This window comes from Mytilus galloprovincialis, chromosome 1 (assembly GCF_965363235.1).
Source record: "Mytilus galloprovincialis chromosome 1, xbMytGall1.hap1.1, whole genome shotgun sequence".
Taxonomy (NCBI): Eukaryota; Metazoa; Mollusca; class Bivalvia; order Mytilida; family Mytilidae; genus Mytilus; species Mytilus galloprovincialis.
Genome location: NC_134838.1, coordinates 70,489,179 through 70,504,268, shown reverse-complemented (window position 1 = coordinate 70,504,268; position 15,090 = coordinate 70,489,179). Strand labels below are relative to the sequence as shown.

The following is a 15,090-nucleotide window of genomic DNA, read 5'->3' as shown; positions in this document are numbered from 1 at the left end:
TTGTCTAACAGTCTATAAATCACAAATGGTGATGCGTTATTACGTTATTTTGACATTGTTAACCATGTGTATAAAGCTATTCCTTCCAGAAGGTTAAACGTCTTTGACCTCATTTGCATGGTTAATTGATAAAGATAAAGAACATTTCTGAACTTATTTGCTAAAAGATCCATGAAACTTCTCCAAACTATTAATATATATTTTGTGAAGAATCAAGCGTCCAGGTTCAAAGCTACTGATAACTCCACCTTTGCCTTTGTAAACATTCCATATTTGTTTAGCAACATTATAGCAGCTCCAGCGTATTGATTATACAACTTCCAGTTGATACGATATTCAAAAGTGTCTCACATTTTTATACGACCCCAATTTTTTTTGGGATCGTATAATGGTATGATGTCGTCGTCGTCGTCCGAAGACACATTGGTTTCCTGATAATAACTTTAGTTTAAGTGAATAGATCTTTATGAAATTTTCTCAGAAGGTTCAATACCACAAAAGGAAGATTGGGGTCGATTTTGGGGATGATGGTCCCAACCGTAGGAATTAGGGGCCCAAAAGGGGCCCAAAACAAGGATTTTTCTAGTTTCAGGATAATAGCTTGTGTACAAGTATTTAAATTGCTCTGAAATTATACCGCAATGTTTAAAACCACAAGTAGAAGGTTTGGATTCATTTTAGGGGTTTTGGAATTAAGGGACAAAAGGGGGCCAAAACAAGCATTTTTTATAGTTTCCAGACAATATCTGGTGTGTAACTGTATGGATCTCTCTGACATTGTCCACAATGTACCATATAACAAAGGGGAGGCTGGGATTAAGTTTTGGCTTAATTGCCCAAAATATGTAGGAATAAGGGTCCAAAAAGGGCCAAAAAGAAGCATGTTTCTAGTTTCCAAACAATCATGACAATAACTTGTGTTTAAGTGTATGGATCTCTCTGAAATAGTACAACAAGTTTCAATACTACAAAGGAAAGCATGGGATTGAGTTTCAGGGTTATTGCTCCAAGGGGTTTTTTCATAAGTTTGGGTGGGGGGTTGTTTACCATTTTGTTAAGGGATTCCTTTTTTTTTCAAAATTTTTCAAATTTCGAATTTTGAAAAGTTTCAAGAATACATCTTCAATTGCACAGTATTGTGCAATAGATTTGTTAGATTTTTACCATATTAATTTTGTGACAAAAACCTATATTATGTAAAAAATTTGATCTCAATCCAAATTCAGACAGTATCAAGCTTGAATATTGTGACCAAATTTGCCCCAACTGTTCAGGGTTCAGCCACTGGGGTCGTATAAAGCTGCGCCCTGCGAAGCACCTGGTTGTTTTTGTTGCACTCAGTGTTTCTGTTGTTCCTTTGTTTCCCCTCTTATAGTTGACACGTGTTTCCCTTGGGTTTAGTTTGTAACCCAGATTTGTTTTCTGTCAATCAATAAATGAGTTTTGAACAGCGGTATATGCTATTGTTGCCTTTATTCATCGTAACATTTTTATGTAGAGGGTTACTAACTTACAAGGATAACCGGAGTTCAACCACAGTTATTGAAAAATCATGTTGCTTATGCTTCAATTTTCAGGTTTTTTTTTCAGGTTTTGTTGTAATTTCTGCTATTTTATATTTCAATTTCTGACTTGCCTCTACTTTTTATACGACCGCAAAAATTGAAAATTGTTTGGCGTATATTGGTATCACGTTGGCGTTGGCGTCAGCGTCGTCGTCGTCGTCGTCGTCCGAATACTTTTGGTTTTCGCACTATAACTTTAGTTTAAGTAAACAGAAATCTATGAAATTTAAACACAAGGTTTATGACCTCAATAGGAAGGTTGGGATTGATTTTGGGAGTTTTGGTCTTAATAGTTTAGTAATTAGGGGCCAAAAAAGGGCCCAAATAAGCATTTTTCTTGGTTTTCGCACCATAGCTTTAGTATAAGTAAATAGAAATCTACGAAATTTAAACACTAGATTTGGATCATAAAAGGAAGGTTGGGATTGATTTTGGGAGTTTTGGTTCTAACAGTTTAGGAATTAGGGACCAAAAAAGGGCCCAAATAAGCATTTTTCTTGGTTTTCGCACCATAGCTTTAGTATAAGTAAATAGAAATCTACGAAATTTAAACACTAGATTTGGACCATAAAAGGAAGGTTGGGATTGATTTTGGGAGTTTTTGTCCCAACAGTTTAGGAATAAGGGGCCCAAAGGGTCCAAAATTAAACTTTATTTGATTTCATCAGAAATTGAATAATTAGGGTTCTTTTTTATACCGAATCTAACTGTGTATGTAGATTCTTAATTTTTGGTCCCGTTTTCAAATTGGTCAACATTAAGGTCCAAAGGGTCCAAAATTAAACTTAGTTTGATTTTAACAAAAATTGAATCCTTGGGGTTCTTTGATATGCTGAATCTAAAAATGTACTTAGATTTTTGATTATTGGCCAAGTTTTCAAGTTGGTCCAAATCGGGGTCCAAAATTAAACTTTGTTCATTAAAAATTGAATAATTGGTGTTCTTTGATATGCCAAATCTAACTGTGTATGTAGATTGTTAATTTTGGGTCCCGTTTTCAACTTGGTCTACATTAAAGTCCAAAGGGTCCAAAATTAAACTAAGTTTGATTTTAACAAAAATTGAATTCTTCGGCTTTTGTGATATGCTGAATCTAAGCATGTACCTAGCTTTTTGATTATGGGCCCAGTTTTCAAGTTGGTCCAAATCAGGATCCAAAATTATTATATTAAGTATTGTGCAATAACAAGAAAGTTTCAATTGCACAGTATTCAGCAATAGCAAGAAATCTTCAATTGCACAGTATTGTACAATAGCAAGTATTTTCAATTGCACAGTATTGCGCAATAGCAAGAAATATCTAATTGCACAATTGGAGTTATCTTTCTTTGTCCAGAATAGTAGTTGAATCAACTTAAATCATTGTTGTTCAATTTTTCTCATTTCAGATTTCATAAATAAAAAGAAAATTTCTTTCTGAGGATTAATATTCAACAGCATAGTGAATTGCTCAAAGGCAAAAAAAAAAATAAGTTCATTAAACCACGTTCATTCTGTGTCAGAAACCTATGCTGTGTCAACTATTTAATCACAATCCAAATTTAGAGCTGAATCCAGCTTGAATGTTGTGTCCATACTTGCCCCAACCGTTCAGGGTTCAACCTCTGCGGTCGTATAAAGCTGCGCCCTGCAGAGCATCTGGTTAATATATAGTTAAGCAATCGTTCAAGAAAATCCTGTTAGAATTGAAAAAAATACAAGTACCGCTGGTTTTTGTATTGCATGATGACTTAGGGGGTTAAACAAGAAATATACACCAATCTTCTATTAGAAGATGAGTTAAAATGGATAGTGGTCATCAATATGTTTGAGCAAGAGTAACAATATGGAAGTTACAGTATTGCATACCCTTCTATTTGATGGGACCAGTCTTTAGATTTTTGTTGAAAAATTTGTTGCTGTTGTTTGTCTTTCCAACCTTTTTCTTTTGACAATGGTGTTAACATAATGTTTTTAAAGAAGTTTGATATTTTTTTATTTCAACCTTTGTTTCTTCTTTCACGTTTTTCGGAGCGTCAGTGATGAGTCTAATGTAGACGAAACGTGCGTCTGGCGTACTAAATTATAATCCTGGTACATTTGATAACTATTGTAATCATAAATAATAGAAGTAAATTCATATTACCTTCAGCAGGCAAATGTCATTATCAACCGCTTCATAATCTAAAGCAAATTTAAGCAATACAGTCGATTCGATTGTTCCTAGACCATTAATGAAAAAAATTGCATTGCTTGTATTGCTTGTACATGTCGATTCAGACAATCAAATGTTTTGTGTATTTTTATGCAAATATAACAACGAATAATTCATCTTTGAAATAGGTAATCACTTTGTAGTAACACATAACAGTAAACAGGACATGTAAAGAGAACTCGGGTTCCAAAAGGATAAGAAATTTAGTGTTTTGAATTTGTAGCCATGTTTGTCCATTGCCTTCAAATAATTTTGTTTGAGGGTTCCCGAAGAAGTCAATTTTGAAAGGCGCTTCGGATGCACACAATTTATAAAGTGTTAATTGCATTTGCAAAAGTAAGAAGTTAATTATCGACGAATTACCAGTTTCTCCCAATCAACAAAACTTTGTTATACACGAAATAACAGAATTACGTCTGAAGTCATTAAATTGGTGTGTCTTGTAAATGTTCCTCTTCAATCCAACACAATGTGAGGTTTCTCTGTACTTTTGAGAATAAAAACAACTCCCATCTAGACACGCCCATAAAAGCAGATTGTGCATATAATAAAACAACATTCATTTAATGATCAGTTCGAAGTCATCTCATTAAAGAAAAGGGGTGAAATCTTTGACTTGCATGTCAGGGATAAATATTTCTTGATTGAACATTGCAATATGTCTTGGGACATTTCAACAATGTGTTTTTTGGTTATTTGAAAAGATAACAAAGTTAAGTTTAAAATAATTAGTTTATAAGGCTTCTTTCGTGATTACATTTGAGACAAAATACAAATATCACGGACTTATTCCCTACTTTGTAATTGAAATTTACAATGAGACCTGTCATTAAATTTAAGAATTGTCAAGTATCTATTCTTGATTTTTTAACAGTTGGCTGTTAATAATTGTGTAAACATAGTTTTGATGTAGGTCTGTATTCTCCTAGATAGATCAAAGACTTAGGGGCGTCATTTGTTCGATAAATTATTATATTTCTTGTGTATACTTTTCTTTCCAGATTCGAGAAATGAATGGTATACCATTAGTGTTAGACCAAACAAGCATTGATGGAAGGAATCCATGTATCCTTTTAAAAGTATAGATTCAAGACATACACAGTCAAGTACTTTTGTTAATACACAAATTGCTACTTCAGACATAATATTATCAGCAATAACAACATCTATGGCTACAATTTGTCTTCGAAAAGAGTGGTCATTAAATTTCCAAAAAATACAAAAGGTGAAAAATTACGCAAATTTAAATTCAAAAAAGATAAAAAAACAAAAACAAAAAAAAACATGCTAAATGAGAAATATTGCAAGCAAATATTTTTGTACAGGCTTTGAGTCGGGCTTCGATTAATTCATGTAAAAGTAATTGGAAAATCTTTAGGAATACATATGGTACGTACACCACAGATACATTTATAAGTTTCAACCAGAGCGAACTAAAAAGGGCATAATAATTGATTTACAAAATGGACTAAGTTGTGAAATATGAAATTTATTTTCGTCTTCGTCTGTATTTATAATAGTGAGCTCAATGGGTTCCAAATGAAAACAAGATAGCCACCGTGTTCAGTATTTACAATTTTAAAAGCCATTTATATCTCAGCTAGGGACATTGTATTTTACGATTTGTGGTCCGTTCGTTCGTCCGTCCGTCCGTTTGTTCGCCCGTCTGTCCCACTTAAGGTTAAAGGATTTGATCAAGGACGTTTTAATGGAAGGCTTGTTGATCAGCCTCGGTCACGAACAGTAAATAATAGATACAGGCCAGCTTTTTTTCACCAACAATGTTTTGAAGAAAAAACATAAGTCATTTACATTTAAGTGTGAATTATTGACGAAAATTATTTTGTGAAAACATCCCCTGACTGGTCTTTATATTCAAAACAAAGATAAATGGTAATGGATAGTAATAATCAGTTACAGAAGTACAATAGGTTAAGAATAAGTAGAACTCTTTCGTCTCTGACTGTTTAAAGATATTAGTACATGTACATAGGACCGTGAAAAGCAGCCATCAAATGTGTTGGTTTATATTGTCTTTAAGAAAGGTACTAGGCTTATGATTTAGTACGTGAGACGAGTGTTTCGTTTACATAAGACTCTTCAGTGATGCTCAGATCAAAATAGTTATAAAACCGAGAAGCGGGGCACCCCAAATTAAAGTCCAATAAAACTTCAACATCATGGCAACAAAAAAAAAAAACACGAACAGAAATAACAATAACAAAACGGTACTCGCAATATCAAAGATTGTGCAGAACAAATCCACCCAATAACCCGTGATATATATATATCGAGTCGGATTCGACTTTCTCAATCTTCGCTTGGGACTTTACAGACGCATTTTGTTTGCTTTGACGAAATCTTCACATAAGTTGCTTAATGTAAAGTTTTTGTTGTACTGCTCATATATTTATCTTAAAGTTACAATGTAATAAAATAAATCCCATTGTCCTGTTAGAAATGTCTGGTCCAATCAGCGGTTAATTCTGACACCTGATGAGTATGCGTGTATTATGAATTTTCGGTAATGTTCATTGTCTTGGTTGTCTCAAAACTTGTATATTGTTTATCTCTTCAACGTTTGCTGATTTGATTAAACTTAGGCGTATTTGGAATTATTGGAATTTTCTGTTTTAATGCTCTTTAACGTTATATTTGATTTGACATTTTAACTACTTTGATTCGAGCGCCACATACGAGTCATGTGTAGACGGAAAGCTCGTTTAACTTACCACAGTAGAAGTCTGATATCTTTGATGAGTTTTGTGTGCATGTTGTTCTTATCTATCATTAAAGACGTAACTTCTAGACACATATTTTTGTTAGTGACGGGTTTATGTGCTTTTTAGTTTGATTTCTATTTCACGTTTACCCCTCAATGCGACATCTTTAATTCATACGTATACGTTTTCCCATATCTGTTGTAATTGCTTTTACTTTAATGAAAAGGTTCTCACACAATAAAAAGGATACAAAATCGAAATTTACATGTACATGTTAAATTCAATTTGCAGATATTATTGTGTTATCAATTTTAACTTTGGTAAACTGTTATATCCTACTGAATGAGACATTTAAATTATTCCATTTCGATTTACATTGAACCTTTTATTGAAAATGCTTCATATTCAAAACACTTTTATTAAAAATAATTGCCTTTCTTTATTATGAGCAAAATCCAATAGTATCAATGGTGTAATATATTTAAAAGGCGTTTTAGAATGTTTAAGAAAACGGAATGAAATGTTGGACATTAGGTCGTGACCCTTTTCTCTGTTGATTGTTACTTTTAGGCTGTTTGGTAATTTTTGTGTCAATTAATAGGTGAAGGAAGAAAATAATCAAAATTATTGTATTCACTATTCAAATGTTTGTTATTCGTTGTCAAATTTATATTTTGTGGTTGAAATCTTGATGTCTTCGTTTATTTGAACAAAAGATCTGCTGACAACTACTAAGTTATGGATTTTGTGTCCCATAAATGGGCTTCATGTCCGTTTGTCCACCTGTCTGTCCCGCTACAGGTTAAAGTTTTTGGTTCAAGTTTTTGGTCAAGGTAGTTTATGATGAAACTGAAGTCCAATCAACTTGAAACTTTTGACCCTAATTTTATGGTGCATTGTACATTGAAATGATAGTGCGAGTTGGGCATCCGTGTACTATGGGCACGTTCTTGTTTTATTACTAGTTATGAGTATTTCTTGTGTATTGTCAAAAATTTAAAGAAAATCATTTCGTTTTCCAAGTAGGTAGAAGAAATAACTCAATGTATTTTATAAAATATTTTTGATGTAACAATTTTCAAGGTTTTATTGTCCTTAATATTTACAGATATTCAGCAGTGGTCAGTGCTAGCAATTCATAACATTTGCAAAGACAACAATGAAAATAAAGGAATTTTAGCAGGCCTTAAATTTGAAGGTTTAGCGGAAGAATCGGATATGTTAAAGAAATATGGAATAAAAGCAGAAGTAAAAGATAATAAGATAATTGTCAAACCACCACCTGAAAATGAGTAAAGAAAGTTTCATTGCCATTAAAAAATAAGCATTCGACATTTTAATGTGAAATAGAATGTAATGTTGTGCTGACATATTTTATAATTAAATAGTTGTATATAAACGGGAAAAATGCAAATTTTATGTCTTCGAAAAGCACCTTTCATTATTGAAGCAGTCTTTAAAATTCACCTTCCTTCGTTGTTAGTTGCATTGTCCATCATAGTATACATACCTCTCGACCAAACAGCGATGAAGATTATGAACGCGTTACCTTCTTTAAATATAGGTCAGTCAGAGATAGAGATGTTCAGAACTATGTACAGCATTGCTATAACACAGCAAAAACCCCAAATCGTTCCATTTGTTTAAAACCTTTTCAAGTTTATTTTGAAAAAAGTGACATATTTCACTACATTTAGATTATTCATATATGGTAGAGCATTTTGAACTAAATTGTGCATCATTTCGAAAGAAAACAAATCTATATTACTAATTAAAAAAGCGACTTTTTATGTCCACAACTCAGAAACTACAAAAAGTCATTAGGTTTGCAATTTATTTGTCATTTTGCTTATGGCAAATTCAAAGTCTGAATGATATGTGTGGGCAAGGGCTTGAACCTTGGATAGTAACTTCGATAAATGAAAGATATCCGTGTTCATATATGGCTTAATTTTTATGCCCCACCTACGATAGTAGAGGGGCATTATGTTTTCTGGTCTGTGGCTCCGTTCGTCCGTCCAGGTTAAAGTTTTTGGTCAAAGTAGTTTTTGATGAAGCTGAAGTCCAATCAACTTGAAACTTAGTACACTTGTTGCTTATGAGATGATCTTTCTAATTTTTAAGCCAAATTAGACTTTTGACCCCAATTTCACGGTCCACTGAACATAGAAAATGAAAGTGGGAGTTTCAGGTTAAAGTTTTTGGTCAAGGTAGTTTTTGATGAAGCTGAAGTCCAATCAACTTGACACTTAATACACTTGTTGCTTATGAAATGATCTTTTTAATTTTAATGCCAAATTAGATAATTACCCAATTTCACGGTCCATGGAACATGGAAAAGGATAGTGCGAGTGGGGCATCCGTGTACTTTGGACACAATCCTGTTTTTATCATAATTATCAATAAACTCATCATAGATACCAGGACTAAATTTTGTATATACGCCAGACGCGTGTTTCGCATACAAAAGACTCATCAGTGACGCTCGAATCCAGATTCATGCTGAGTTCTATTAAAATTTCCAGCATGAATGTCAAAAAGCGAAAAAAATAAATAAAAATAAAAATTCCAACAAATGACACCTGGTATACTAGAATTTCTTGTAGCACAATATTCCGCTATCCATTATACTTTTTTTTTTCATTTTGTTTTGTTTTGATGTTGATGTAACTTTTCAAATCAACACTTGAACGCACTAACTGTTTAGCTAGACTACTAGTTATAGAATTTACTGTTTCCATGGCAATGCCAATACATTGTATACATGTAAGTCTTCGAAAATGTTGGCAGCATTCGAAAGGATTCCAGCACGCCTGTACATAGAATGTATTTCACAAAATGATACGATGTTCCAGGGCTTGAAATTCCTATAATAGTTTCCTTGAAAGATAGTCACTGCTTTTGCACCATTTAAACAGTAGTTCCATTTAGTATTCGACAATCAATCAATATTGTAGGGTTTGAGATACTGCATATATTATGGAATTAGGAACTTGTTGTTGTCTTAGGGTTAGATACGATTCATCAGGCAATAATTTAATTTTGGATGTAACGCGTCTTCTGATTGGCTGACGTTATTTTGTTATGAGCCCATATACATAATTTAGTCATGTGACCGTGACGTAATCAACGTTTTTTCATGGTTTTCTACGGTTTGAAATGGAATTTAGTATTAAATTATAAGAAATGACTGTAATATTTTTTCTGTCTATTCGAAATAACATAAAAAATGTGGTGCACACTGTTAAATAACCCGCAACGCGCGTTATTCAGTGTGCACCAAATTTTTTATGTTATTTCTTCATAGACAGAAAAAATATTACAGTCATTCCTTAATTAAACATTTTAACAGGAGTATTATAAAAAAAGTCTACAGTAAAGGCAAAAGTAGTATACTGCTGTTTAATAGTCATAAATCGATTGAAATAATAAAATTAACGGCACCAATTTTCTTGAGAGCTTAGCATGAGGGAGCATAACATAAATGAGGGTCACAAACCAAGATCGTGAGAAACAAAACAAATATAAGAGCAAAACATCGGAACAATAGAAATACTGAAATGCAACATAAACAAACTCAAACATTCATAGAAACGGACAACTGCTATTTCAACATGACATGTGTCAATTTTATTTGTCATGTGTTGACCTTTTCGGGGCAATTGAGAGAACCCTAGATTTTGATTCGATTGGTATCGGTTAATTTTTAGTTTAATTCTTGTGTAATGTTTGTTATTGTTACGTTTCATATTCGTCGTTTTCCCACCGATAAAGCCCCGTTTAACATCATATTGAAGATGAAACTATGGGCATTGACAATTTATTTGGAAAATGCAACATTTACACCCAAACCACTAACCAGAACTAAACCTGAACAGTCATAAGTTTTCTTCTTTGTTTCTTTGGGATTTCATCCTAAGCTTGATCTGGATACCAACATTACATAATTATTCTTACAATCAACGTTATGTTGCTTGGTCTGCTAGGTGCTCCACAAAACCTTTTTCAAACTATAAAGCATCTATCTTATCAGCAATCAAAGCCAGGTTTCAGAGGAACTGAAACGACATACTCTATGGGAGGTGTGAATCAGTAGGATATTATTGCCTTGCTATAGTATAAAACATTGACCCTTTACACTAATACACCCCATTCGCAACTTTAAGACAGGTTGAAAGTTGAAAGAATTAGTCCAACTTTCGAATATCATGAAGAAGAAAAAATACCGTCTTAGATTCAAATATCTTGTTGGAAGGGACAACACTTTATAAAAAAACACTGATTCAAACAGAAAAGGCTCTAAAATTGCAAACATCAAGATGCTTCATACTTTTATTCGTACAATACGTTGTCACGTTTGAAGGATGTGTTTTTCAACCAACAATCGACATTTCACGGGAAGTAAGTGACCCTCTTTTTGTTGACTTCCTTAAGGAAGTTCGCTGCTAAGTTTTAAAATAAATAACTTTCCATAACACTAGTAAGTATTTATAGGGGATAAATAAAGGAAGCAAAAAAGCAACAAAAAAAAAAAAAATATAACGTTTTCGAGATATTAGCCATTGAAATTTTGGCGGGAAAATGTTCTCTCTTGATTTTTCATAGCTTTATGACAAGTATAAGTTCTCAAAAACTATTAGAAAATATATAAAATTTTATAAGACTAACAAATGGCTTGTAAAAGATTTATAAAAAGAAAAATGGGGGTCTATGAGCAAAATTTTCAAGGCATTCAAATGGATAAAACCAGAGGATTCCGAAAATCTGACAAAAATTCCAAAACATGACAAGCGAACATCCTTAATTCATATGAGACCGAATTTGTACTGAAGCTTCTCAGGAAGAATAAAAAAAAGCGAGTAGTAATTTCACGTTCCATCACAAAATAATCTAAAGTTTGGTGACTTTGCTAAACGTATCTATTCCATTGAACTTGAAATATTGTATACTACAGATACAGTTACGTCTGCTTCGTATCTTCACTTCATCCAGAAACTGGCAATGAAGGTCGATTAAGAACAAACCTTACGAAAAAAAGAAATTGATTCAGAAACTTTTCATTACGATATTCAAGAACTTTTATTTACTTACAAGATGTCCATTAATATGGAGTGTTGGTAGATCTTGGTACTAGTAGAGAAGCTGTTGAAGCAAGCGTTCCAAGTGATTAAATTAAAATTGTCCCCTCAAAGTTTTACAACCACGTTCACATTGAGTGTTATTGAATATCTGTATGACAAATGACAAAGAATGTGTTTAATTTGTCATTTACACGATCCTGTTTTCTTTTCCTCCATTATTACATCACCAAAATGGGACATTATCGGCATAATGAACTGGACTGGTGCCGAAATTGCAGCAGTACCTGCTTACTCGACCGAACCAACCAAGTTCACCCCTGTTTTTGATGGGTAAGTGTTGCTAAATCTTTAATTTTCTGTTGTTTTCTGGATATGTTCGTCTTTCGTCGTTTTCCGTTTAATGCTATAGCATTTGCAGTTTTTCTTCGACGCATGAGTTTTGAGGGTCCTCTGATATTTTCTGTCTGATTGTTCTTTTTGACTTTTGCATTATCTGTTAAAATTATACTTAAACTTATTTTAACTGCATCTTTTTGTGTCTATTTTTTATACGCCAATAACATCTTGACTCTAGGTTTGATGATATATTGATGAATTAATGATGTCATTTAGTAAAGAGTTATTGTTGTTTATCTCACACGGTCGTCAAACTACCATTATCACTAGACTTAAAAGTATTTACACAAAAATCAGGTAGAGATTCAAAATATGTTGATTTATAGGACAGCACATTTAAAAAACATTATTTGTTTTATATAACTATAATATGTATCTTCCAAAAAATCAAGTAAAGGATTAAGTTCTTCTAACATTGAAAATATTTGTTTTGATTCCCCTTGAGAAACGTTATTAAGTTGGTGGGACACTACCGCCAATTTAAAATGATCGTCAATGATATTAAAAATGAAAGTAAACAATATAATCCAACTCAAATAAGCAGAAATACGAACCCAATCAAACACCGGGGTAATCGCAAGTGATTCGGAAGGGAATTCAGAAGCTGCCCCACATGTGGCACTAGTCATGATGCTTAAGTAAATAAAACTCAGTGAAACATATAAATCTGTAGGTCGCATTTGGGAAAAAGAGGACGGGAAATAGACCATATCAGTTTGTCATCTGTGAGACAGATATTCAATGACAGTCAACCAACTCGTGATCGCGTCCGTAATATTTTCGAAGGGATTACTTCAATTTGAAGTCCTGGAACCCTTGATTTGATGCATTCATAATAGGAGTAACAATAAATCCAGGAAATAATGATAGGCAATGCAAGCTCTGGAAATAAGAATCAATGGTAAGTATAGGTGCTAGTGAAATATTGCTGCATATAAATATAAATGAAATCGTCTCGAAATTCCGAGCTGAACAAAGTAAAATTATCATCTTTATACAAATAAATCTATCTTAAAAAAGAGGGACGAAAAATACCAGAGGGAGAGCCAAACTCATAGATAGATAATAACTGACAACGCCATGGCTAAAAAATAAAAAGACAAGCAGACAAATAATAGTACAGAAGACACAACATAGAAAACTAAAGACTAAGCAACACGAACCTAATGTATTTTCCACTTGAATTTTACATCCGACTTCTTAGATAGATTACACACCAAATAATTAACTACCAAGAAATAACTGAGAAATGTCGACCAAACGTTAATTGAAGTCTATGTGTTTGGTGTCTTTGAAAGAAAATGGACATTACAGCTGTAAAAAGAAGAAAAGAAAGATAACTCTAGTTGAAAAAATTGTCGTTCACACATCAGAAGTAAGATTTTCGTCTTTCTATTAGATTCGTTTGGTTATTACTTATAATCATTATTCTAACAATGGTTTGAATATTTCCTGCATGAAAAAGCTAGCTATTTTTTTCTAGTTAAATAATTCATCCTTTTATAAAGTGCATTAACATTTTTAAATGTTAAGAGGACCGTGCTGTTTTAACACTTTTCTGATAAATGTTGTAGTTTTAAAAGTCATCATTTAGATATATTTATTAGTATATTTGATATTATATGATTAAATATATCAATTTTCATGGTAGGATATATCCATCTATATTTGATGACTTTGGCAAGTATAATTAGAACATGTGTGATATCCATTGACATTTATGTGACAAGGAAAAGACACCTCGATCAGAAACTAGAGAGATTTTACGGAGGTGTTGTACAGATAGTAACATGACCTTTATTTGCAAAAAAACAAATACCACACACATTTCAAACGATACTGCAAGGATTTTACACTATAGAATAATAAACATAATTTATAAAAAAATACTTTGTATGACCATAATGTCTTTATAGTTATGGGATTTAAGAATTAAAACGTTTGATTTATATATGAAAGTTAAAGAGGCATGACTTGACATAATAAAAGCCAACAAAAGATGTACAAGTTTGATAATTATCTTTTTCATTTGAGACGCTGTTTTTCTATTCTTTATCATATTAAAAGAATTTAATTTGCTGTCTCAGATAATTTTATTTTGCAAGTCTAAATACAGTCAAAATAGATAAAAGTACATATTCGCATATTTACATGTTTATATGGAATGATCAAATGGAAACCAAAATGCAAACCGTATTTTTGAGCATATAAAGATAAGGAGATGTAACTACAAATTACGATTGCCAATGAGACAACTCTCCACCAGAAACCAAGAGATAAGAATGAAAATATAAATGGGGCAGTCTTCAAAAATGAGCAAGACTCAAACAGTAAATAATATATAAAAGGCCACATCATGACAACAAGTCAAACAATTAAAAAGAGAACTCAAACGACCGGATTTTGTATGAAAAACAACGAATGAAACCAAATAAGGCAACCATCAACTGAATTATAGGATGCGCTCTTGGACATGCACTTAAATAATGTAGCGCAATACTCTTGCTTTTCAGCGCTCATCTAACCTTGGACAGGGGTGTAACTACATAACATCAAAACAAACAATAAAACTTTTGTTGGAAATAGCTTGACTCATCAAATCGACCATAAGCACACACACACACACACACACACACACACACATCTCATAAATAGGGACAACAAAAACAAAACACACAAGGTACCATCGCAGTGAACATGCAGTTATTGATATATATATGCTATTTCAACCGCCAATTCCTTGTAATACACATACTAAAATTCAGCCAGTTAACTTTAATTGTTTCAACTATACTGCATGCAGTTTTGGTTTAGCTTCTTTATTTGGGCATACAATTTGAAATAAAAGCAAAACTTATAAAATGAAAATTAAATTGGTCATGTTTTTTTTCAGGGAGAAGCGATCTATTACATGTAAGATTAGTTAATACAAATTGCAGTTTTTTGGCCCCATTTATCAATCTTTCAGCAAAGGGTTGAGAATTTCGAACTGTAAACTCTTTCAAAACAACTTTTCAATGAAACTATGTACTAATATCTAATATATACTTGCTATTTTACATATGACATCTAAATGTATTGTTGAATGTGTGAATTTAACCTTTATGTTCTTTAAATTGTAATGTAAAAAT

The 15,090-nt window shown here is 32.6% G+C and overlaps 1 protein-coding gene across 1 annotated transcript in view; it reads left to right on the top strand.

Moving 5' to 3' along the window:
• The window catches only part of LOC143082834 (ataxin-10-like), a 30,550-nt gene extending 22,660 nt beyond the window's left edge, over positions 1 to 7,890 (top strand). Inside the window, exons 8-9 of the mRNA XM_076258724.1 lie at positions 4,761 to 4,824; positions 7,591 to 7,890. Of these exons, the coding sequence (XP_076114839.1) occupies positions 4,761 to 4,824; positions 7,591 to 7,778 (252 nt within the window). The 3' untranslated portion in view covers positions 7,779 to 7,890. The remainder of the gene's footprint in view (positions 1 to 4,760; positions 4,825 to 7,590) is intronic.
• The last annotated feature ends 7,200 nt before the right edge of the window (positions 7,891 to 15,090 follow it).